The sequence below is a fragment of the Macaca thibetana genome, chromosome 10, assembly GCF_024542745.1.
Source record: "Macaca thibetana thibetana isolate TM-01 chromosome 10, ASM2454274v1, whole genome shotgun sequence".
NCBI classification, from domain to species: domain Eukaryota; kingdom Metazoa; phylum Chordata; class Mammalia; order Primates; family Cercopithecidae; genus Macaca; species Macaca thibetana.
The window spans coordinates 9,394,906-9,419,949 of NC_065587.1; the positions used below are offsets into that span (position 1 = coordinate 9,394,906).

At 51.1% G+C, this 25,044-nt stretch overlaps 2 protein-coding genes across 2 annotated transcripts in view; one reads left to right on the forward strand and one right to left on the reverse strand.

Annotated features, from left to right (window-relative positions):
• The window catches only part of ACO2 (aconitase 2), a 297,744-nt gene that overhangs the window by 71,956 nt on the left and 200,744 nt on the right, over window positions 1–25,044 (reverse strand). The window lies entirely within an intron of this gene.
• TOB2 (transducer of ERBB2, 2) lies at window positions 11,722–24,399 on the forward strand. Its single transcript, XM_050806006.1, has 2 exons — window positions 11,722–12,665; window positions 22,193–24,399. Exon 2 carries the CDS (start codon window positions 22,255–22,257, stop codon window positions 23,260–23,262), a length of 1,008 nt encoding a protein of 335 aa, XP_050661963.1. The 5' UTR covers window positions 11,722–12,665; window positions 22,193–22,254; the 3' UTR covers window positions 23,263–24,399.

Genomic DNA, 25,044 nt, shown 5'->3' on the forward strand with positions numbered 1-25,044 from the left:
AGGAGGCAGAGGTTGTGGTGAGCTAAGATGATGCCATTGCACTCCAGCCTGGGCAGCAAGAGCAAAACTCCATCTCAAAAAAAAAAAAGGGTTCCAGTATAACCCAGAGGATGCACAAAGGAAGGATTCTAGGCCTACCTTGGAGGTGCCTCAGGAAGGCAGGGGAAGGCCATAGTCATAGGGCTACAGCACTTTCTGGGCTCTTTGAGCCACCCCTTTCTCTGCACTGCAGCCATAGGCTCCTTTTCAGTTCCACAACTGCTGCTTTTCTTTTTGCTTCTGCTTTGAGTTTATTTTTAACATGTTGATCCCTCCAGAATGCTTGTGCCCCCCTCCCTTTTACTCAGCTAACTCCTACTCCCTTCTGACCTTAGCCAAATATTTCCTCAAAGATGCCTCTCTGGACCCTTAATGTAAGTTCCCCTGGTACTCCCACATAGCATCATACGTGGTTTTTTTTGTTTGGTTGGTTGGTTTTGAGACGGTGTCTCTGTCGCCCAGGCTGGAGTGCAATGGCACGATCTTAACTCACTGCAACCTCTACTTCCCAGACTCAGCACTCCTCCCACCTCAGGCTCTGGAATAGCTGGGACTACAGGCATGCACCACCCTGCCCAGCTAGTTTTTTGTTTTTGTTTTTTTGTTTTTGAGATGGAATTTTGCACTGTCGCCCAGGCTAGAGTGTAATGGCACGATCTCTGCTCACTGCACTCTCCGCCTCCCAGATTCAAGCGATTCTCCTGCCCCAGCCTCCCTAGTAGCTGGGATTACAGGCACCTGCCACCACGCCCAGCTAATTTTTTGTGTTTTTAGTAGAGATGGGGTTACACTATGTTGGTCAGGCTGCTCTTGAACTCCTGGCCTCCCAAAGTGCTGGGATTACAGGCATGAGCCACCAAGCCTGGCCTGTTTTTTGTAATTTTTATAGAGACAAGGTCTCGCTGTGTTGCCCAGACTGGTCTCAAACTCCTGGATTCAAGTTACCCTCCTGCCTTGGCCTCCAAAAGTGCTGTGAATACAGGCATGAGTCACCACACCCAACCCTGTGTGTTTTCTTAGCATTTGGTGATCAGTGAAAGTAACCTACGACTGTGTCTACAAGAGCAGGAAGCAAGTTTGTTTTGCCCAGTAGGTAGCAGGTAGGTGTTTAGTATTGAATGACTACTTAAAGTCAAGGAAACTGGGTAATAAACTGGGCTTTGATATGTCAGAACCTACAGGCAAAGGGTGCAGTAGGCAAATAAAGGCATTTGTTGGGGGTGTCAAGCAAAGACAGTCGTGAACAGGGTGCTATATATTGATTGATTCGGATACGGTCTCACTTTGTCCCCCAGCCTGGAGTGCAGTGGCATGAACACGGCTCACTGCAGCCTCAACCCCCAAGGCTCAAACAGTCCTCCCAACTCAGCCTCCTGAGTAGCTAGGAGGTGAGAACCAGCATGCCTGTTTTTTTTTTTTTTTTTTTTTTGTCTTTTTTGTAGAGACAAGGTTTCACCATATTGACCAGACTGGTCTCGAACTCCTAAGGTCAAGCGATCCGCCTGCCTTGGCCTTCCAGTGTGTTAGGATTATAGGCATGAGCCACTACCCCCAGCCTAGGGTGATGTGTTTAGGGAGCTCTGAGCAATTCTAATCAATCAGTGAGGTGATTGCTATGGTTTGAATGTTTGTCCCCTCCAAAACTCATGTTGAAACTTGATCCCCAGTGTGGCAGTGTTCAGAAGTGGGACCTTTAGGAAATGATTGGGTCATGAGGGCTCTGCCCGCATGAGGGGATTCATCCTTTCACTGTTTTTGTTTTGTTTTGTTGAGACAGAGTCTGTCACTCACGCTGGAGTGCAGTGGCGTGATCTCGGCTCACTGCAACCTCCACCTTCCAGGTTCAAGCGATTCCCCTGCCTCAGCATGTAGGCACATGCCACCATGCCCAGCTGATTTTTGTGTCCACCACCATGCCCGGCTAATTTTTGTAATTTTAGTAGTGACAGGGTTTCACCATATTAGCCAGGCTGGTCTTGAACTCCTGACCTCAAACAATCCACTCACTTCAGTATGTATCCACCATTACAGCATAAGCCAATCTACCTGGCCCATCCTTTCACTGTTAATGGATTAATGGGTTCTCATAGAAATGGAACCAATGGCTTTTATTTACTGATTTATTTTTTGAGACGGACTCTCGCTCCGTCGCCCAGGCTGGAGTGCAGTGGTGCAAACTCGGCTCACTGCAAGCTCCACCTCCCGGGTTCACGCCATTCTCCTGCCTCAGCCTCCCGAGTAGCTGGGACTACAGGCGCCCGCCATCACGCCTGGCTAATTTTTTTGTATTTTTTTTTTTTTTTTTTTTTTTTTTTTTTGAGACGGAGTCTTGCTCTGTAGCCCGGGCTGGAGTGCAGTGGCCAGATCTCAGCTCACTGCAAGCTCCGCCTCCCGGGTTTACGCCATTCTCCTGCCTCAGCCTCCGGAGTAGCTGGGACTACAGGCGCCCGCCACCTCGCCCGGCTAGTTTTTTGTATTTTTAGTAGAGACGGGGTTTCACCGTGTTAGCCAGGATGGTCTCGATCTCCTGACCTCGTGATCCGCCCGTCTCGGCCTCCCAAAGTGCTGGGATTACAGGCTTGAGCCACCGCGCCCGGCCATTTTTTTGTATTTTTTAGCAGAGACGGGGTTTCACCGTGTTAGCCAGGATGGTTTCGATCTCCTGACCTCATGATCTGCCCACCTCGGCCTCCCAAAGTGCTGGGACTATAGGCGTGAGCCACCGCACCCAGGTGGGACTGATAGCTTTATAAGAGGAGAAACTGAGCCAGCACTCTCAGCCCCTTTGCCATGTGATTCCCTGTGCCACTTTGGGACTCTGCAGAGACGGTCCCAGTGAGAATGCTCTCATTAAATGTACCCCCTCAACCTGGGACTTCCCAGCCTCCAGAACTATATAACTATATAGTTATAGAACCTCTATAACTATATAATTATAAATAAATTTCTCTCTTTATAAATAACATAGTTTCAGGTATTACAAGCAAAAGAAAACTGACTAAAGTGTGGTAGGTCAAAAGAGGTAGAGAGACCAGATCATTTTCAGACTGTAATTAGAATGTGCAAAAAAGCCCTAGTTAAGAATAAAAAATAGGCCGGGCGTGGTGGCTCATGCTTGTAATCCCAGCACTTTGGGAGGCCGAGGCAGACAGATCACCTGAGGTCGGGGGTTCAAGACGAGCCTGACCAACATGGGGAAACCCCATCTCTACTAAAATTACAAAAATTAGCCGGGCATGGTGGTGCATGCCTGTAATCCCAGTACTTTGGGAGGCCAGGAGTTTATGACTAGTCAAAGCAACATAGTGAGGCCCCCGTCCCCACAAAAAAAAAATTTGTTTTTTTTTTTGAGACAGAGTCTCACTGTCACCCAGGCTGGAGTACAGTGGCATGGTCTCAGCTCACTGCAACCTCTGCCTCCTGGGTTCAAGCGGTTCTCCCACCCCAGCCTCCCGAGTAGCTGGGACTACAGGCGTGTGCCACCACAACCAGCTAATTTTTTTTTTTTTTTTTTTTTAGACGAAGTCTCGCTCTTGTCACCTAGGCTGGAGTGCAATGGCGCGATCTCAACTCGCTGCAACCTCTGCCTCCCAGGTTCAAGTGATTCTCCTTCCTCAGCCTCCCAAGTAGCTGAGATTACAGGCGCCTGCCACCATACCCAGCTAATTTTTGTATTTTTAGTAGAGACGGGCTTTCACCATGTTGGTCAGGCTGGTCTCGAACTCCTGACCTCAGGCAATCCACCTGCCTCGGCCTCCCAAAGTGCTGGGATTACAGGCGTGAGCCACCGTGCCCGGCCTAATTTTTGTATTTTTAGTAGACACGGGGTTTCACTATGTTGGCCAAGCTGGTCTTGAACTCCTGGCCTCGTGATCCACCTGCCTTGGTCTCCCAAAGTGCTGGGATTACAAGCATGAGCCACCGTGCCCAGCCTAAAAAAAATTTTTTTTAATTAGCCAGGTGTGGTGCCATGTGCATATAGCCCTAGCTACTTGGGAAGCTGAGGTGGATCACTTGAGTCCAGGAGATCAAGGTTACAGTGAGCTACGATGGCACCACTACACTCTAGCCTGAGTGACAGAATGAAACCTTGTCTATAACAGGAAAAAAAAAAAATTTAACTTAAAGATTTTTGGTCAGGCACGGTCGCTCACGCCTGTAATCCCAACACTTTAGGAGGCCAAGGTTGGTGGATCACCTGAGGTCAGGAGACGTTCCAGACCAGCCTGACCAACATGGTGAAACCCCATCTCTACTAAAAATATAAAATTTAGATGGGTGTGGTGGCAAATGCCTGTAATCCCAGCTACTCCGGAGGCTGAGGCAGGCGAATCACTTGAACCCAACCGAGAGGCTGAGGTTGTGGTGAGGCAAGATCATGCCACTGCACTCCAGTCAGGGCAACAGAACAACTCTGTCTCAAAAAAAAAAATTAGCCGTGTGTGGTGGTGAAAGCCTGTAATCCCAGCTATTCTGGAGGCTGAGGCAGGAGAATCACTAGAACATGGGAGTCAGAGGTTGCAGTGAGCAGAGATCACGCCACTACACTCCAGCCTGGGCAACAAGAGCGACTCCCTATCAAAAAAAACAATTTAAGTTACTTATTAACCACTTTGGTCCACATGACATCTTGTAACTATAGATGTTTCAAAAATTATTCCTTTGTTTCATCAAAACATCACCTTAACTGCACTCCATCAGCCTCTGTGTGTATAAGATTAATGCCCTGTAGCATCTCAAATAAGCAGTTCAGTCAGTCAAGTGAATTCCACTGAAACCTGCTCCTCTGTCAATTTCATAATCCCATTCTTGGTTTGCTTTTTTTTTTTTTTTTTGGGAGATGAAATATTTCTCCATTGCCCAGGCTGGACTGCAGTGGCACGATCTCAGCTCACTGCAATTTCTGCCTCCCAGATTCAAGCGATTCTCCTGTCTTGGCCTCCCGAGTAGCTAGAACTACAGGCGTGGGCCACCACGCCCAGCCAATCTTTTGTATTTAGTGGAGACAGGGTTTCACCATGTTGCCCACACTGGTCTCAAACTCCTGAACCACAGCCTCCCAAAGTGCTAGGATTACAGGCTTTTTTGTTTTTGTTTTTTGAGATGGAGTTTTGCTCTGTCGCCCAGGCTGGAGTGCAGTAACAGGATCTTGGCTCACTGCAACCTCCACCTCCTGGATTCAAGCGATTCTTCTGCCTCAACCTACCGAGTAGCTGGAATTACAGGCGTGTGCCACCAGGCCCAGCCAATTTTTGTGTTTTTAGTAGAGACAGCACTCGACCTCCCAAAGTGCTGGGATTGCAGGCGTGAGCCACCTCGCCCAGCCTTTTTTTTTTTTTTTTTAATAGAATCTTGCTGTGTCGCCCAGGCTGGAATGCAGTGACTCAGTCTCGGCTCACTGCAACCTCCGTCTCTTGAGTTGAAGCAATTCTCCAGCCTCAGCCTCCTGAGTAGCTGGGATTACAGGCATGTGCCACCACACCCAGCTGATTTTTGTATTTTTAGTAGAGACGGGTTTCCCCATGTTGGCAAGGCTAGTCTCAAACCCCTGACCTCAGGTGATTCCCCGGCCTCGGCCTCTCAAAGTGCTGGGATTACAGGCATGAGCCACCACACCCAGCCTCCTTACTTGACTTCTATCTGTGCTCCTCACTCCATCAGGCAGTCGAAGGGACATCCCTTGAATACTCACTGCCTTTTCCATGGCTGTTTCCTTTGTTTGAAATACCCTTCTACCTTCCCATCTACTGGCCAAATGGATACCTCTTCCTTTCAAGCCCCTGACATCTCATGAAAGGTTCCAGAAGCACCATAACCCACAACAATTTCTGTCATTTGCATTATTTTCATGTCTAGTACCTACATACAACAGAAACAAAAGTTTCATGAAACAATATTACTGTGCGAGCTATAATCTGATACTTTCTTCTTTTTTTTTTTTTTTTTTTTTTTGAGACAGGGTCTCGGTCACCCAGGCTGGAGTGCAGTGGCACGATCTCAGCTCCCTGCAAACTCCACCTCCTGGGTTCAAGCGATTCTCCTGCCTCAGCCTCCTATGTAGTTGGGACTACAGGCGCCCACCACCACACTCAGTTAATTTTTGTATTTTTAGTAGAGATGGGGTTTTACCATATTGGCCCAGCTGGTCTTGATCTCCTGACCTTGTGATCCACCTGCCTCGGCTTCCCAAAGTGCTGAAATTATACGCGTGAGCCACTGCACCTGGCCTGATATTTTCATTTTCTTTCATTCTATTCTAAAATTCCTGGCTGAAATCCATTCAACTGGGTTTTGTTTTGTTTTTCTTTTGAGATGGAGTTTCGTTCTTTTGCCCAGGCTGGAGTGCAGTGCCGTGATCTTGGCTCACTGGAACCTCTGCCTTCAGGTTTCAAGTGATTCTCCTGCTTCAGCCTCCCTAGTAGCTGGAATTACAGGTGCCTGCCACCACGCTCAGCTAATTTTTATATTTTTAGTAGAGATGGTGTTTCACCATGTTGGCCAGGCTGGTCTCCAACTCCTGACCTCGTGATCTGCCCGCCTTGGCCTCCCAAAGTGCTGAGATTACAGGCATGAACCACCATGCCTGGCCTAAACTGGGTAATTTTATGACCCCCACTAATGGATGACAACCTCAAGTTTTAAAACAATTAACTAGAAGAGGGGCTCGGTGGGGGGGGTGGGGGGGATAAAAATAAAATCAACTAGGCCAGGTGCGGTGGCTTACACCTGTAATCCTAGCAATTTGGGAGGTGGTAGGATTGCTTGAGGCAAGACCAACCTGGCCAATAAACCTAGCAAAACCCTGTCTCTATTAAAAAACAACAGCAACAACTAACTAGATGAAGAATAAGATCCTTGAGTTCCCTTTGCCTCTCCTTCCACCCAGGGCATACAATATGCAACCACTCCAACAATTACTTGCTAAATTAAAGTGAAAAAGGGGTCACAGCCGGGCGCGGTGGCTCACGCCTGTAATCCCAGCACTTTGGGAGGCCGAGGCGGGCGGATCACGAGGTCAGGAGATCGAGACCATCCTGGCTAACACGGTGAAACCCCGTCTCTACTAAAAATGCAAAAAATTAGCCGGGCGAGGTGGCGGGCACCTGTAGTCCCAGCTACTCGGGAGTCTGAGGCAGGAGAATGGCGTGAACCCGGGAGGCGGAGCTTGCAGTGAGCCGAGATCGCGCCATTGCACTCCAGCCTGGGCGACTAAGCGAGACTCTGTCTCAAAAAAAAAAAAAAAGAAAAGAAAAAGGGGTCACAAACTCAGGAGTCTGGGTGAGTAATATCATTGATTGAAAAGGGAGGGGTAAAAGAATAATAGCCCAAGTGTGATGATAAATGGTATGTGACCCTCAGCCTCTGTGTCTGGGACACAATAGGGGAGTGGTGGGGACCTTAGGCAACCAAAGAACACAAGCCCTGTCTAAAGGAGACAGCTGCTATTCAACTCCAGACAATTGCTGCCAGTTTGAATGCCCAGTGTTGCCAGATATTTTGAATTTAGGACAAGTGGCAATTTAAGATATTTTTGTACAACATCCCAAATTTTCAATATTGGCAACTCACTTTTAAAACCGTAATATGTCAGTATATGCCAAGAAAACACATCTGCCAGATGTGGACCTTGGCCTGCCAAATTAGCAGCTTCTAAATTAAAATGAACTTCCCAGGGAATCAAACTGAACTGACTAAATTTCAGAGAGACTATGTGTCACTCTATTCTGACCTGTAGCTTTTTTTTTTTTTTTTTTTTTGCTTTGAGATGGAGTCTTGCTCTGTCACCAGACTGGAGTACAGTGATAGGATCTCAGCTCACTGCAACCTCCGCCTCACGGGTTCAAGCAGTTCCCCTGCCTCAGCCTCAGGTGCATACCACCATGCCCGGCTAATTGTTTGTATTTTAGTAGAGAAGGGATTTTTTTTTTTTGAGACAGAGTCCCACTTTGTTGCCCAGGCCGGAGTGTAATTGTGCAGTCTCAGCTCACTGCAACCTCTGACTCCCGGGTTCAAGCAATTATCTTGTCTCAGCCTCCTGAGTAGCTGGGATTATAGGCAACCGCCACCACGCTCAGCTATTTTTTTTTTTTTTTTGTATTTTTAATAGAGACGGTGTTTCACCATGTTGGCCAGGCTGGTCTCAAACTCGTGACCTCGGGTGATCTGTCTGCCTTGGCCTCCCAAAGTCCTGGGATTACAGGCGTGAGCTACGGTGCCCAGCCTGTAGAGACGGGGTTTCACTACATTGGCCAGGATGTTCTCAATCTCCTGACCTTGTGATCCACCCTCCTTGGCCTCCGAGAGTCCTGGGATTACAGGTGTGAGCCACCAGGCACCTGTAGCGTTTTTTGGGTTTTTTTTTGAGACGGAGTTTCGCTCTTGTTGCGCAGGCTGGAATGCAATGGTGTGATCTCAGCTCACTGCAACCTCTGCCTCCCAGGTTCAAGCGATTCTCCTACCTCAGCCTCCCTAGTAGCTGGGATTACAAGCATGTGCCACCATGCCGGGCTAATTTTGTATTTTTAGTAGAGACGGTGTTTCTCCATGTTGGTCGGGCTGGTCTCAAGCTCCCGACCTCAGGTGATCCGCCTGCCTCGGCCTCCCAAAGTACTGGGATTACAGGCGTAAGCCACCGTGCACAGCCAGACCTGTAGCTTTTTTATTGTAGTTTGAAGCAAGGATATAGAAGGAAAAGATTCTTTGCCTTGCCTGGAATTTTCCTGTCTTAAAAGACTGATTATTTCCACCTGTTCCCAGTCGCTCAGTTCCTTATCAGCTCTGTCCAGAGGGGCCTGTTGAGACCACCAAAGCTAAAATGTTACTTTCTTTGAACACTGCATTTTAGCATCTTAGCAAGACAGGTTTACTTACCTTGTTTACTAGACTTCACAGTATTGGTGAATACATAAAAAATCATTTGTCGGCTAGGCATGGTGGCTTATGCCTGTAATCCAAGCACTTCAGGAAGCCAAGGGAGGCAGATCACCTGAGGTTAGAAGTTCGAGACCAGCCTGACCAACATGGTGAAACCCCGACTCTACTAAAAATACAAAAATTAGCCAGGTGTGGTGGTACATGCCTCTAATCCCAGCTACTCAGGAGGCTGAGGCACGACAATCACTTGAAACCAGGAGGTGGAGGTTGCAGTGAGCCGAAATCATGCCACTGCACTCCAGCCTGGGCAACACAGCAAGACTCTGTCTCAAAATAAATAATAAACAAACAATAAATAAAATTTTTTTAAAAAATCATTTTTCTTAAGTAGGCAACCACACTTCCCCAAAACCAGTTTCTGTCTTTACATCTGCTGAAGAAATCAAATTGAGGAACTATTTTCTTAGATAACTTCAAAGAAACAATACAAAATTTCTTGCCCTGGAGTGTGTATGAAAGGGTGACGCATCTATGCGAGTTAACTGGGACCAATTATGACCAGCCTGACTTCTCATGGCGCCACATCTTGCTTACTCTCAGACAGGGGATGTGCCCCCACCTTCTCCCTACCTAACTTGCTTGCTCACAGAGCTCACCATTTTGCAAGCACAGTGCATGCCTGTCAACATATGATTATTCAAAATGGGAGGGGAATCTGGAATGCCTGAGTAGGCATTCAGCTCACAATTAAGCCCTGGCAAGATGTAATCACACACTGGGAAGGAAAAAAAACACTTCTTCCTCACCACATGATAGAGACATCAGCAGTTGAGAAGGGTGGTTACCTTTTTTCCCCTCGATTTTATCTTTTCCTACTTACATGCTAACCTTTTACCCAGAGCTCCCACCAAGGAGTCTGGATTTCTCATTTCATTCTAATGATGCTGCTGCTGCTCAGGGCTGGTATCTTTCCAGCGTTGCAGAAGAGATTCTATTAAACGCACAAACACGCAGAAATTCATGGCCTTCCTTCTAAGGGTTCAGTCCGCCCTCCCTCAGCCTGTCCGGAATGGTAGAAGACGTCTACCCTTTAACTGCCTATATATACTCCAGCTGTCCCTCCTAAGATGCCATAGGACAACTCGCTTCAGCTCACCTTCACCTTTACAGTTGTCAGAAGTTCCACATTGGAGAGCGCACACCATACTGAGCACAGGATATGCAGGATATGCAGAGGCAATTTGGCCCAAACACTAAACTCTAAGAATAGCAACGATTTGAGCCAGGCTTTACATACAGCATCATATTTAATCCCCCACACGAGCTCCATTTTATAGATGAGGAAACTGAGGTTTGGTGATGTCAAGCGTTTTGCATTAAATCTAGATCACACAGTAGGTAGCAGAACTGGGGTGTAAACCCACCTAGTTTCATGGCTGCCTTAATGACTACAAATACCAGCATCCCTTGCCTTGCCCGCTGGCGCAAACGCACACTCTCAAGGGCCCAGTCTTAGCGGCTGGATCCTAAACCCAATCAGATACCGCTTCTCCGTTTCCCCCGACCAATGGGAAGGCTGTTGCTAACACGCCTGCTATATTTTTAGCTTTCAGTGCTCTGGGAGCGAGTGGGTCGGCTGAGCCTCTCTGCCTGGTGGAAGATCTAGGGGAAAAGAGAGAAGGGGAGGGTAGGAGGAAAGGGAGGGTGCAGCGGGGCTGTGCGGGAGGGGGCGTGTGTGTGACGCTGTCACTCGCTGACGCACAAAGCAAGTAGTCCCTGGAGGTGCCCCCGGGGTTGTGGCGCTCAGAAGTGTGGGGGATGGGGGGCGCTCAGGCTCCCTCCCGCCTCCCTGTCCCGGTGGAGTTTGCCCTCCAGCCCGGCTTGTTTCTGTTGCATTCAGGGAAAGCGCATTTAAACCCCCCACGCTACCGGTGCTCTCCGCCCTTGCCAAAAAAAAAGCGATCAAGAAAAAAAAAAGCAAACTGGAAACTTTCGGATCTCGCCACCCAACGTGGGGTTGGCGGCTGCTGCTGGGCCGGAACCGTCTGGCGTGACCAAAAAGGTGGGGGCGGGAGGGGAGAACTGGGGAATGGGCGATCTAAGGAGGGACCGGGGAGAAGACCTCACTCATAGTCCCCCGGGGGCTCCGAACTGCATCTTCCGGCACTCCTGTCCGCCTGTGACCGCAGAAGACGACCCTCCCTATCCCTGGTTCTGTGTCCCGCACAGTCACAAAGAGGCAGAGCAGCCCGCGTGGCCAGAGCCGGGGCAGGGGGCCTCAGCGCGCGGGCCTGGCGCGCCCGGTCCCGGGTTCGCGGAGCCTCGCTCCACCGCTCGAGGGGCCGTAGTGGGTGCAAGCCTTGCGCCCGTTGCACGGTCAGGGACCATCCCACGCCGGCGGGACTGACTAGAAGAAATGTGGTTCTCCCGCGTGCCCCACACTGGGGTCGCTGGCCAGAGAGAGCAAACAAGAGTTGGGAGAGGAGCTGCGCCCGCGCGCCCTCGCAGAGCCGGAGCCAGAGGCGGTGAGGGGAAGGTCCATTGTGGCGCTCGGCTCGTTTCACGGCCGTCGGCCTCATCCTCGCCTCCTCTTACTCCCGCACAGCGTGGCCCAGGCCCCAGAGTCCCCCTCGCCTTTCATTCGACGTTGAGTCCCCCGAGGAAGCACAAGGCGCTCGGAAGACTCAGGCCTGCCCGAAACGAGTCCGAAACGTTTCCGGAGTAGTCCCCTCGGCTCCCCCTCCCGCAGAGGCCGTAACTGGGGCGATGGGATCGCCGTGGACACGGCCAGACGCTCGGAGCAGGAGGGAAGGCCCCGGGAAACGGCTCGGGCAAACGTCCGAACCCTGGGCGCCGAGGCAGGTGCAAGGCGGACGACTCAGCGGGGGGTTCCGGAGGGCAAGGCGACGCCCTCCCCTCCCCGCGATACTCGTCCCCCAAACACAACTAAAGGGAGAGTGCACTGTGCTCGGCCCGTGAGCAACCCGGCCCCAGGTCGCCCCCAGCCCTCACGTTGCGCCCCTGGAGAACACCTCACACGATGCGCACAAGTTCAGAGAGTGGTATGGGAATGAAGGAAAGGAGTGCGGCGCGGCGCTGTGACGGGGAGGGGACGGAAGGGACCCGCACGCAGGACCTGAGAGTACAGAAGGGCCGGGGAGCTGAGCCGCGCAGCACCAGCGAGCTGAGGCCCGGGGTAGCTGGGAAGTAGTCCCGGCCGGGCCCCGGCCCCTCCCCTGCAGGGCGGAGGGACGCATCACGCAGGGGTGGGGAAGCCGGATCCGTGCGCAGGGTTGCTAAGGGTGAAACTTTTCATTGACTTTGCTCACTTCGGGCCGGGGCGCGGGAAGGTGCGGGTTGTTGGCGGAGGCAAGTCAGTGGCTCGGGCGACGCGGGGCCAGAAGGGCAGGACCGCCCGCCGGCGACAGCCCAGACCGTCTTCCGTTCCGCGACACGAACCACCCTCCGGTCCGCCATCCCCGCGTTGTAGCCGCTGGTCCGCCCGCTCGCCCGCCCTCCGGCCCCCAGCCGCAGAGCCCGACCTCCTAAGAGCTGAAAGAAATTCTTGAGAGTCATAGTCCATAGCCCCCTGCTTCGTCCCCCAACCCTCAACGACGAAAAGGACTTCGGCCCCCCGGCCCGGCGGCGCCCGGGAAGGAAGGGAGAGCGACCTCCGCCCCGTGCTCAGGACCACCCTGGAGGGAGAAGCCGCCCTGCGGCCGGCAGAGCGCCCCGCCGCCGCGGAGACCCGAGTGAGTTGGGGGGTGTGCGGGCGGGGGGCCCGCCCCGAGACCCAGCCGGCCGAACTGCCTCTCCCACCCCGCCCCACTCCCGCTTTGCTGGATTCTCCACGTTGCTGCCGCTCCCTCCCGCCTGGCCAGCATTTTCTTTCGCCATCCAGCTTCCCTCTAGATCCCACTTTCCCCTGCTCCTCTTCTCACGCCATCTCTGCTCCTGGGGTGCCCAAGAGCTCCCTTTTTTCCCAGTTCCAAGAGTGGCCCTCTCCTGGGTGGGGTGCATTTCCTCCCTTCCCCGCCTCCCCCAGTTCTTTATATCCCAGCTACTCGCTAGATGTTCCTTGTTCTTCAAAGAAACATAACTCCCCCCACCGTTAAATAAATCCGAGGAAGGAAGGGGATCTAGGCCTTGTTTTTCTGCTTCTTTTCCCGTGTGCAGGGAAGGGGGGTGGTAATTGTTAATAGGCTCTATTTCTGGCTCTGTGGAGCCTGAAGGGTGGAGGTTGTACACCCCCTTTGGCGAGGGGACAGGTCAGTGGAGATTGTCCTTGGGCCCCTGAGCCAGAGTTCACCATTTCGGCTTGAGCTCTTTATATTCTTTAGTGTTTTAATGGAAAATTGGGCAGAAAAAGTACCCTTAGAGCAGTGCCAGTGAGTGGATTCTGCTTATCTTGGTAAGGTGCCTGCGAGGTGGGGCCCTATCCCCAAACTCCTTCCCCTCCTGTCCAGAGGATGAACTGTGCCCTTGACCACCAGAAATCTGGGAGGGGAAGGAGGGTGCAGAGAGGAGGCATAGCCGGCAGGCCCTCTCCCTCCCCCAGGAGAAACCAGAACCCCGCACAGCAAGCTTCAACTTGGGACCGGTGGAGGCCAGTCTCTGGTGCTACTCCGTATCTAAACGGTCTTTTTCTCCTTCTTACCCACCCTACCCTGGGAATGGGTCCTTCAACTCTGATTTTCCGGCAGAAAAACAATCCTATTTCTTTCTTGGGCTTCTGCCCCCATTCCTCCGTGAAGCATAGGGGAAAGAAGCTTGTGTGGGAGGAAGGATTAAGGAGGTTTAACACCCAGTAGGGGAGCTTGCCGAAGATCTGGTAAGTCTGGTCGTAGAGCAGACCTTGCAATGGGAGGAGACACACAGAATTTTAGTATGAGAAGATGCTCAGGTGTCAGGTGTACAGCTTTTTCTTCTCTGCCTGGGAACCTTTTCCTATTTCCCTCTCCCGGATCTGGTTACTCAGACTTGGATTAGAAATGGGGTGAGGCTTGGGCCCTGCTGGCCTTGGCCTGGCGCCTCCCCACAGCTTGACTGGAAATTTCTTTGGCCGAGAGGACGGGAGACTGGGTTTGATTCCTGCCTTTCCTTTCCTGGCTGTTGGGGCGCTGGAGCCGAGTCCGCTAGGCATTAAGTGAAAAAGACCCGTTTCCCTTTGAACCCGCTGTCCATCCAGTAACCCCACACGGACCGCCCAGGCCCTGGAATTCAGATTGAGTGCGGGAAAGGGGGTCGTGACCTTATCTAAGCCAGCCCACCCCTTTCACCCAGAAAAAGCTCATTAGAAGCAGATCCTAGTTTCAACAGTGATGGAAGGCGATGAAGGGAAAGGTGGGAAAGTTAGGCTCTCGTAAAGCCTAGAGGATGTGGTGGGGCCATACAATACGGGGAGTAGGCCTTTGGAGTAGAATCTATATGAAATGTATTAGGCGATGGGAGGGGGGCGCCGGCCCGCCACAGTGCGCATGTGCATCGGAAACTTTTCCTGGGCTCTTCGACCCTCGGTCGGCTCCCCTTACCGGGCATGCGTATTGCGGCCACTTGGGCCTTCGCAAAGTACTCAGGGAAGTGTAGTGTGCAGAGAAAGTAGGTCACTCGCTACCGCCTGGTCCGGAGGCGTTCGAGGACTACAATTCCCAGAGTGCAGAGCGCACCCTCACCGCTGGCCTCTCCGCCTACGTTTGGGTTGAGTCGAGTTTTCCTGGCTTCTCAGGAACATGGAGTGCCCTAGAAAGGATCTTCTTAGCCGAAAGGGTCCTTGTAGTCAGACCTAGAGTTGACCGGTCTATGTCTGGGGGAGATGATGTGAGACTGGGCGTGGTGGTGCAGTCAGTCGGCACCAGTCCTGGAAGCCTTTCAATCCACACCCGCCCGTCTGGGCCACTGCCTCTGGGACCAGTGAGTTGGGGCGGATCCCGTGTCTCACCAAGGAGAGGAGCTGCCTGCGTTTGGCTCTCACTCCCCGGGCATCCACCCGGTCTGTGACACCTACTGGCCCCTGCACGCTCAGTTGAGTCCTGTAGTCCGTCACTGTAGGACAGTTTGCACGTTTAAGACTTAGAGGTGTCTGAATATTTTTTTAGGTTTGAGGCTCAGTGGATTCCATCGCCATTATCCCTCCTTTCCCTCTTTGAAACAGAATTTTCTTTCTAAAAAATCTTCTGGCCGGGTGCGATGGCTGACGCCTGTAATCCCAACACTTTGGGAGGCTGAGGCGGGCAGCGGATCACCTGAGGTCGGGAGTTCGAGACCAGCCTGACCAACATGGAGAAACCCCGTCTCTACTAAAAATACAAAATTAGCTGGGCGTGGTGGCGCATTCCTGTAATCCCAGTTACCCAGGAGGCTGAGGCAGGAGAATCGCTTGAACCTGGGAGGCAGAGGTTGCAGTGAGCCGAGATCACGCCACTGCACTCCAGCGTGGGCAACAAGAGTGAAATTCCGTCTCAAAAAAAAAAAAAAAAATTCTGGCTAGGCGGTGGCTCACGCCTGTAATCCCAACACTTTGGGAGGCTAAGGTGAGCGGGTCACGAGGTCAGGAGTTCGAGACCAGCCTGGCCAATATGGTGAAGCCCCGTCTCTACTAAAAATACAAAACTTAGCTGGGTGTGGTCCTGAGCGCCTATTATCCCAGCTACTCGGGAGGCTGAGGCAGGAGAGTTGGCTGAACCCGGGAGGCGGAGGTTGCAGTGAGCCAAGATGACGCCATTGCACTCCAGCTCTGGGCTACAGAGCAAGACTCCGTCTCGGGGGCGGGGAGAGGGGGAAGCCAAAAGTCTTCCTTTGCTTCTGACATTAGAGCAGGCAGACACATGCGCGCGCGCGCAGACACACACACACACACACACACACACACACACACACACACACCTTCCTCACATTTTTGTCAGAAGTTCTCTCTGGAATCACTGAGGCTTCTTTTGAGCTTCACGCCCTAAACACACACACACACACACACCTTCCTCACATTTTTGTCAGAAGTTCTCTCTGGAATCACTGAGGCTTCTTTTGAGCTTCACGCCCTACTTTTTCCCTCGTCGTCTTTCTCCTAGGCACCTACTCTTTAAAACACAAGTCATCGCCGGGCGCGGTGGCTCAAGCCTGTAATCCCAGCACTTTGGGAGGCCGAGACGGGCGGATCACGAGGTCAGGGATCGAGACCATCCTGGCTAACACGGTGAAACCCCGTCTCTACTAAAATACAAAAAAAAATTAGCCGGGCGAGGTGGCGGGCGCCTGTACTCCCAGCTACTTGGGAGGCTGAGGCAGGAGAATGGCGTGAACCCGGGAGGCGGGGCTTGCAGTGAGCTGAGATCCAGCCACTGCACTCCAGCCTGGGCAACAGAGCCAGACTCCGTCTCAAAAAAAATAAAAAAATAAATAAAAATAAAACACAAGTCAGCACAAGGGATCAGAATCCAGGTTAACTTTGCTGCTGTTAGTAAACAAGTGAGGATAAGATTCTTAGTGAAATTGGACAGAATTTTGCTGTCATATTTGCCCTTTTTAATAGGTTGACAAAAGGGAGATTTTGCTGTTAAACACCTCACCATTTTTATTCTTCTTGCTCCCTTTTTGGCCGTTTGTGCCTACACTGGGGTTGGAAAAGATCTTAGCGTACTCTGCAGCCACTTAAGCGAATCCCTTTACTTGTTCCCTTTATTGACAGGTAGTTATTTCTAAGGTTTCTAATTTCACTATAATAATATAATACATAAATATTGTGTATTATAAATATTATGTATTTATAATACATAAATATTTTATATATAAGCACTAGAATTTGTTCGTAGCTTTTTTAAAAAATGAACAAACTTCTCTGAATGGCCACTCCTATCTTTAGCTAAAGACAAGCCAGCACCAGTGCTTTAATCCTCTGCTCCATAAGCTTCTTGCAGTCAAAATTAGAGCCTGAGCTGATAGAGCAGAAAATCTCATTCTGGTTGTCCATCATTTTTATAAGGTTCCACCCCACAGCCATCTGGTCCAGCCTGTTCTCTAATTAAAGAGGCAAAGGTGGCGTTATATGCTTCCTTATTTGTGCGGCAACATCACTGAGGTATAAATTGGTGTGCAGCTTTAGTTGCTTATGCTGCAGAAAATGGTTAGCTAGGCAGGGCTGATGACAGTGGTTCTATTGTATTTTGGGGTGGGAGGCTTATTTCCCAATGACTTTGGCCTGCATTTAAAATGCTCTCATTTTGAGGCCGAACTGTTCAGGAGTAGTTAACTTGGAAGGCAATTATGCAGCCAGGTTTGAGGAGGCCTAGAAAGGTGTAGAAGCCCTTTGCTCTCAGTCGAATACCAAGAGGTGCATTTTAAGAGGCCATGTGGTGCCTTGGGAGAAGTATCATATGTTGACCAGTCTGTTTTAGATTTCAGAAATACTTTGGAAACACTGTCTTTAACATCAGGTTCCATTCTAGGGAACCAGTATCAACTTTCCTCACAACTTTTTTTTTTTTTTTTTTTTTTTTGAGGCAGAATCTCACTGTCGTTCAGACTGGAGTGCAGTGGCATGATCTCGGCTTACCACAACCTCTGCCTCCCGGGTTCAAGTGATTCTCTTGCCTCAGCCCCCTGAGTAGTGGGATTATAGGCACCCGCCACCAGGCCCGGCTAATTTTCATGGTTTTTTTTTTTTTTTTTTGAGACCAATCACTCTGTTGCCCAGGCTGGAGTGCAGTGGCGCGATCTTGGCTCACTGCAACCTCTGCCTCCCGGGTTCAAGCAGTTCTCCTGCCTCAGCCTCCTGAGTAGCTGAGGTTATAGGCGCATGCCACCACACCTGGCTAATTTTTTATTTTTAGTAGAGACAAGGTTTCACCATGTTGCTCAGGCTGGTCTCTAACTCCTGACCTTGTGATCTGCCCACCTCAGCCTCACAAAGTGCTGGGATTACAGGCATGAGCCACCATGCCCGGCTAATACTTGTGTTTTCAGTAGAGACGGGGTTTCGCCATGTTGGCCAGGCTGGTCTTGAATTCCTAGCCTCAAGTGATCCACCTGCCTCGGCCTCCTGAAGTGCTGGGATTACAGGTGTGAGCTACCACACCTGGTTCTTCACAAGTTTTTAGTCTGCTCCTTGTTGGACACCTCTATGGACCATGTGGCCCTTCAGACCTCTGTTCCTGAGGAAAGGCCTGTGGTTCTGGTGGGCAGCTTTGTATCTGCTGATGAGCCTGAGCCTTATAAACAGAAAGCCCTTATTATTCTTTCTACTATTCTTACTTTTTTTTTTTTTGAGATAGAGTCTTGCTCTGTCACCCAGACTGGAGTGCAATGGCACGATCTCGGCTCACTGCAACCTCTGCCTCCTGGGTTCAAGTGATTCTCCTGCCTCAGCCTCTGGAGTAGCTGGGACTACAGGTGCCCACCACCACGCCTGGCTAATTTTTGTATTTTTATAGAGACGGAGTTTCACCGTGTTAGGCAGAATGGTCTCAATCTTCTGACTCAATGATCCGCCCGCCTCGGCCTCCCAAAGTGCTGGGATTACAGGCATGAGCCACCGCTCCCGGCCTCTAGTATTCTTACTTTTTATACCCAAAAGGGCCCTGAATTTGATCTGTATTGATCATTAATAGACATTTGAGACTGAGGCACGTGCATCACTTGAGCCCAGGAGTTCAAGAACAGCCTGGGCAACATGGTGAAACCGCATCTCTACATAAAAATACAAAAAAAAAAATGAGGCCATTTGCAGTGGCTCATGCCTGTAATCCCACCGGTTTGGGAGGCTGAAGCCAGTGGATCACTTGAGGCCAGGAGTTCAAGAGCAGCCTGACCAATGTGATGAAACTCCGTGTGTACTCAAAATACAAAAATTAGCCAGGTGTGGTGGTGGATGCCTGTAATCCCAGCTACTCAGTAGGCTGAAGGGGGAGAATTGCTTGAACCCAGGAGGCAGAGGTTGCAGTGAGCCGAGATCACGCCACTTCACTCCAGCTTGGGTGACAGAATGAGACTCCATCTCGCAAAAAAAAAAGCCGTGTGTGGTGGTGCATGCCTGTAGTCCCAGCTACTTGGAGGCTGAAGTGAGAGGATCACCTGAGCCCAGGGAGGTGGAGGCTGCAGTGAGCTGTGATCCTGCCACTGCACCCTAGCCTGGGTGACAGATTGAGACCCTGTCTCAAAAAAAGAAAAAGAAAAACATAGACATATGAAGAAACTTAGAGATGAAGTCTCTAAGGAAAAGGCTGGGAAAAGAGGGAAACCAGGGTATTCTGAGTCCTGAGTGTTCTTGTGGAAGGTTTGGGAGAGGCATAGTTGTGGCACCTCTGCTGAGTCCCATGTGACCATCTCTGTTCCTCAGACCTGAAATGAGAGTTAACTAGATTTAGCCACTGTCATGCTGCTCCAGATTGACCCAGTGAGTCTTCTCTGATACATTCACCCCAGAAATCTTTTTCTGAGGATTTAGTCCCCAAAATGCCCCTTAAGGCTGTGTGTGTTGGCTCATGCCCGTAATCCCAGCACTTCGGGAGACCAAGGCAGGCGAATCACTTTAGGTTAGGAGTTTGAGACCAGCCTGGCCAATATGGTGAAACCACATCTCCACTAAAAATACAAAAATTAGCCAGACGTGGTGGCAGGTGCCTATAGTCCCAGCCACTCGGGAGGCCGAGGCACGAGAATCACTTGAACCTGGGAGGTGGAGGTTGCAGTAAGCCAAGATCGTGCCACTGCAGTCCAGCCTGGGCAATAGAATGAGACTCAGTCTCAAAATACATACATACATACATACATACATACATACATACACTGCACTCCAGCCTGGGCGATAGAATGAGACCCAGTCTCAAAATATATACATATATACATACATACATACATACGGACTCAGTCTCAAAATATATACATACATACATATATACGGACTTAGTCTCAAAATATATACATACATACATACATAAAGTAAAATTAAATTAAATTAAATGCCCCTTAAGAGCCATGGGCCCAGGCCTGAGAATTACAGGGAAATGTGTTGGGGCAGGTGTTTAGGAAACTCAAAATCCCCAAGCCTGAAATTAGCACCTGGATACTTAAAGCTGGATCCAGAAAGGATTTGAATCAAAATCCAGCTCCGAGTCTTTCACAGGACAGAAGATGCCCTTGACAGTCCATGGAGCAGTCATGTCTCTGTGTTTAGCTCAGCAGCACAGCTTTGCCCAGAGGCCTGGCTCGGAACATGTTCTGGTGCTGCCTCCCCTCAGAGGGCTCTTTCAGTTCAGTTTCTCCCCCAGCATGAGCCCGGGAGCTGCTCTTTTGGAGAAAATGAGATTAGGATCACTGGCTCTCAGGACCTCACAGATCATCTTCCTGAGACATGAGGCTGGCCCAGGCCGAGGGAATAAACCTTTTTGACCTCAGTGGGATCTGGCTGTGAGAGAATCCCAAAATAACAATCTCATGTTTATCTTGGGCTGCCTTCTCTTCAGGGATCTCAAAACACTTGATAAATCTGATCTGCTGCCGAGGACAGGTGGTCAGACAGTCCCTGGGAGACTGAGTGATGATGGGTCCCTGCTGGAGGCTGCAGGGTGATGGAAAATTTCTTTCCTCTGCCACCCTCATCACTTACACTCTCACCAGAAACTTCTCTCTCCTTTTTTCTGCTTCCCTATGGCAGCCCCCAGGCAGCAGTTCCCTTGTTAGTCCACATCTCTGATTGTGACAGGTCTTGCCTTTTTCCTGGGGCTCATGCTCTTGTCTTATTCTTTTTTTTTTTTTTTTTTTTGAGACGGAGTTTCGCTCTTGTCGCCCAGGCTGGAGTGTAATAGCGCATCTCGGCTCACCGCAACCTCCGCCTCCCGGGTTCAAGTGATTCTCTTACCTCAGCCTCCCGAGTAGCTGGGATTACAGGCATGCACCACCATGCTTGGCTAATTTTTCGTATTTTTAGTAGAGACAGGATTTCTCCATGTTGGTCAGGCTGGTCTCAAACTCCCGACCTCAGGTGATCCGCCCGCCTCGGCCTCCCAAAGTGCTAGGATTACAGGCATGAGCCACTGCACCTGGCCGGAGTTCTTAAATCAGTTCTGCAAACCCAGACTGAGCCAGACAGCATACACACCCAGGGGGCCCATGATGACAGATGGATGTGACTGGAGTCCAGGCCCCCAGTGAAAAATTGGCAGTGCTCTTTCCTGTTCAGTGACCTGTATCCCTTTTCATTTAAGGAGGACAACCAAAGATTTTAAACTTACATCTTAGTCTGTGACAGTTTGGGGGCACGACTTCACCAAGATATTGCAGAGACAGCAAGAGCCTTCTCTTCTTCACCTGATTTAGGGACTTGATTTTTTTAGTGTCATTCATACAGTGACCTGAATTCTCAAGATGGTGTAAAACACAGCTTCCCTATTTCTTTAGAATTACTTAAAAATAGTAGCTTTTTTTTTTTTTTTTTTTTTTTGAGATGGAGTCTCGCTCTGTCGCCAGGCTGGAGTGCAGTGGCGTGATCTCGGCTCACTGCAACCTCTGCCTCCTGGGTTGAAGCGATTCTTCTGTCTCAGCCTCCCGAGTAGCTGGGACTCCAGGCATGCGCCACCATGCTCAGCTAATTTTTGTATTTTTTTTTTTTTTTTTGAGACGGAGTCTCGCTCTGTCACCCAGGCTGGAGTGCAGTGGCCGGATCTCAGCTCACTGCAAGCTCCGCCTCCCGGGTTCACGCCATTCTCCTGCCTCAGCCTCCCGAGTAGCTGGGACTACAGGCGCCTGCCACCTCGCCCGGCTAAGTTTTTGTATTTTTAGTAGAGACGGGGTTTCACTGTGTTAGCCAGGATGGTCTCGATCTCCTGACCTCGTGATCGGCCCGTCTCGGCCTCCCAAAGTGCTGGGATTACAGGCTTGAGCCACCTCGCCCGGCCTAATTTTTGTATTTTTAGTAGAGATGGGGCTTCACTGTGTTGGCCAGGATGGTCTCAATCTCTTGACCTTGTGATCTACCTGTCTCGGCCTCCCAAAGTGCTGGGCTTACAGGCGTGAGCCACCATGCCCAGCCAACAGTAGCTAACTTTATCATTTGCCTTTTAATTGCCAGGTACATTGTGAGGCAGTTTATATCCTTGAACTAACAACTTCATGATGGCCTCATGTTACTAATGAGGAAACTAGGGCCCACAGTCAGACATTAGCCACTGGTGGGGCAGAAATAGGCTCCTGGTTCTAGTGTGATCCAAAGTTGGTGCTTTTCTGTCTATCCTTAGCTGTTGGTCACCACCAGCTTTCTGCATATTTTCTCATGATGCCTCTCATTTCCCAGAGCCGTCTGGAGCCCAAGGCTGTACACGTGCCCTGTGCTGATTCTCTGCCTAGGAAAGGACCATGCAGCTAGAGATCAAAGTGGCCCTGAACTTCATCATCTCCTACTTGTACAACAAGCTGCCCCGGCGCCGGGCAGACCTGTTTGGGGAGGAGCTAGAGCGGCTTTTGAAAAATAAATATGAAGGCCACTGGTACCCTGAAAAACCCCTGAAGGGCTCTGGCTTCCGCTGTGTTCACATTGGGGAGATGGTGGACCCCGTGGTGGAGCTGGCCGCCAAGCGGAGTGGCCTGGCCGTGGAAGATGTGCGGGCCAATGTGCCTGAGGAGCTGAGTGTCTGGATTGATCCCTTTGAGGTGTCCTACCAGATTGGTGAGAAGGGAGCTGTGAAAGTGCTGTACCTGGATGATAGTGAGGGCTGTGGTGCCCCAGAGCTGGACAAGGAGATCAAGAGCAGCTTCAACCCTGATGCCCAGGTGTTCGTGCCCATTGGCAGCCAGGACAGCTCCCTGTCTAACTCCCCATCACCATCCTTTGGCCAGTCACCCAGCCCTACCTTCATTCCCCGCTCCGCTCAGCCCATCACCTTCACCACCGCCTCTTTCGCTGCCACCAAATTTGGCTCCACTAAGATGAAGAAGGGTGGCGGGGCAGCAAGTGGTGGGGGTGTAGCCAGCAGTGGGGCAGGTGGCCAGCAGCCACCACAGCAGCCTCGCATGGCCCGTTCACCCACCAACAGCCTGCTGAAGCACAAGAGCCTCTCTCTGTCTATGCATTCACTGAACTTCATCACGGCCAACCCAGCCCCTCAGTCCCAGCTCTCGCCCAATGCCAAGGAGTTCGTGTACAACGGTGGTGGCTCGCCCAGCCTCTTCTTCGATGCGGCCGATGGCCAGGGCAGTGGGGCTGGCACCTGCAACAGCAGCAGCTTTGACATGGCCCAGGTATTTGGAGGTGGTGCCAACAGCCTCTTCCTGGAGAAGACACCCTTTGTGGAAGGCCTCAGCTACAACCTGAACACCATGCAGTATCCCAGCCAGCCGTTCCAGCCCGTGGTGCTGGCCAACTGACCGTCTACCTGCCTGTGGGGCCAGAAGCACCCAAGACCACAGAAAAGAGAAAGAAAAGGCCAAAAAAAAGAGGAAAAGAAAAATGTACAAAAAGATTTTCGATCTTCTCACTCTCACTTCTAGAAAAAAGATCCAGCCCAGGCACGGAATGGGAGGGCCCCGCAAAGCACCCAAGTGTGTTTCACTCACCCCTTACCGCTCACCCACCGGCCTGCGATTTATTTGGTTGGTTTGGGTTTTATATTTCTTTTTCTTTTTTTTTTCTTACATGTAGTTTTCTATATAACATCTTTAATGAGTGGCTTCCTGTGCTAAGAATGGTCCAGATGTGAACTGCTGCTCCCTGCTCCTCCCTTCCTCCTTCACACTCCTAGTTTAGGATTGGTGTGTCCAAGCTCACAGGGAAGAAAGAGCTGCAGCTGGAGCCTGACCCTCTCTGGAACAGGGAAAGGCTGGCCCGTGTCACTGCCTCTGTCACCCAGCTATCCTCGCACTCAAAGCCATCCAACCTCAGCAGGCCTTCTCGGGCCCTGCCACCTGAATAGGTCTGAACCCATTCCCCACTCCCTTTCAGGCTGGGCCACAGGGAGCTGCTGGCTGGCCACTTGACACCCTCCGCCTAGAGCTGATGTCTGTGACTACAGGGAGATTAGCACTTCGTCTAGTGAAACTCCTTTCATCTCTGTCCTATGGCCCCACCCCACCATTCCCTCCAGGCCCAGACCATCATCATGTGTGTGGCCTTCCTTTCCCTCATGCAGCCCCTTCCCCAGGCTGGAGGTTGTGGGAGGGGTGTGTGTGTGTGTGTGTGTGTGTGTGTGTGTGTGTGTGTGTGTGTGTGTGTTCGGTTTGCTGTCCTTTTTTAAAGGATTCCAAGCCATGTGAAACTTCCCTTCTGGATGTGATTCTGGGTTGCAGCAAATGCTTATTTATATGTGAGGCTGGGGAATGGGCTGGGGGTATTGGCAGTCCTTTTGCAGGGCAGTGTGCGTGGTGGGGTGACACCACTGTGGCTGAGCCCAAGACACTCCCAGAGGAAAACACTGCAGAAGGAACTGGTTTGCAGACTGCAGAAGGATCTGCACTTTTGTTTTTGACCAAAAAGATAATAATGTTAGCTCTGAAGGGCAGAGGGAATGCCCAAGCCCCTGATGCCTATGAGAAGCCCCCGGACTTCACCCTCCTGTTGTGTGACCTTAGCCCAGCGGGAGCTGCTCACCTGAGCACCCTTGGGGGTGGGCAGGGAGGCAGGGTGGGGTTTTAGAGTTAGTGTCTGTGCGGGGGCAGCCCTGAGCCTGGAGTGGAGACTTTGCATCTCTTAGTTGGAGGTGTTGATTGCATTTGTGCCCCGGCCTGGTTGAGAGCTTCTTGGTACCTCTTGCCACCCCTTCTCACTGCCCTGACCCAACCCCATTGGACTTTGATGCTGCGAAGAGTGGTGTCCTGACAGGGACTCAGTGCTCCCGCCTGATGTATTGGATTATAGGAGAGCGCTTGCTCTCCTGCCTCTGCAGGAGAGGGCTTGTTCCTCCAACCCTAGGAGGCCAGGCAAGCATGAACAGGAGCCAAGGGATCAGGGTCATGAACTTTTTCCTCTTTGCAAAGAGGGGCACTTGGCATCAGGGTCCCATCGCCAGAAAGCACCAAAGCCCCTGGCACCCCACCCACTCCATCCTACCCAGGGACCCCAAGTAGGCAACTGCTATGGCAGTGGGTCCAGCCCAGGCCAGCACTGCCAGCCTCCTCTCCCTGCAGTATGCACCAGCTCTACCTCCCCCGGCA

Bases quoted from the DNA above. Each gene is read 5' to 3' on its own strand.
- TOB2 (XM_050806006.1), top strand. From the start codon at position 22,255: ATGCAGCTAGAGATCAAAGTGGCCCTGAACTTCATCATCTCCTACTTG.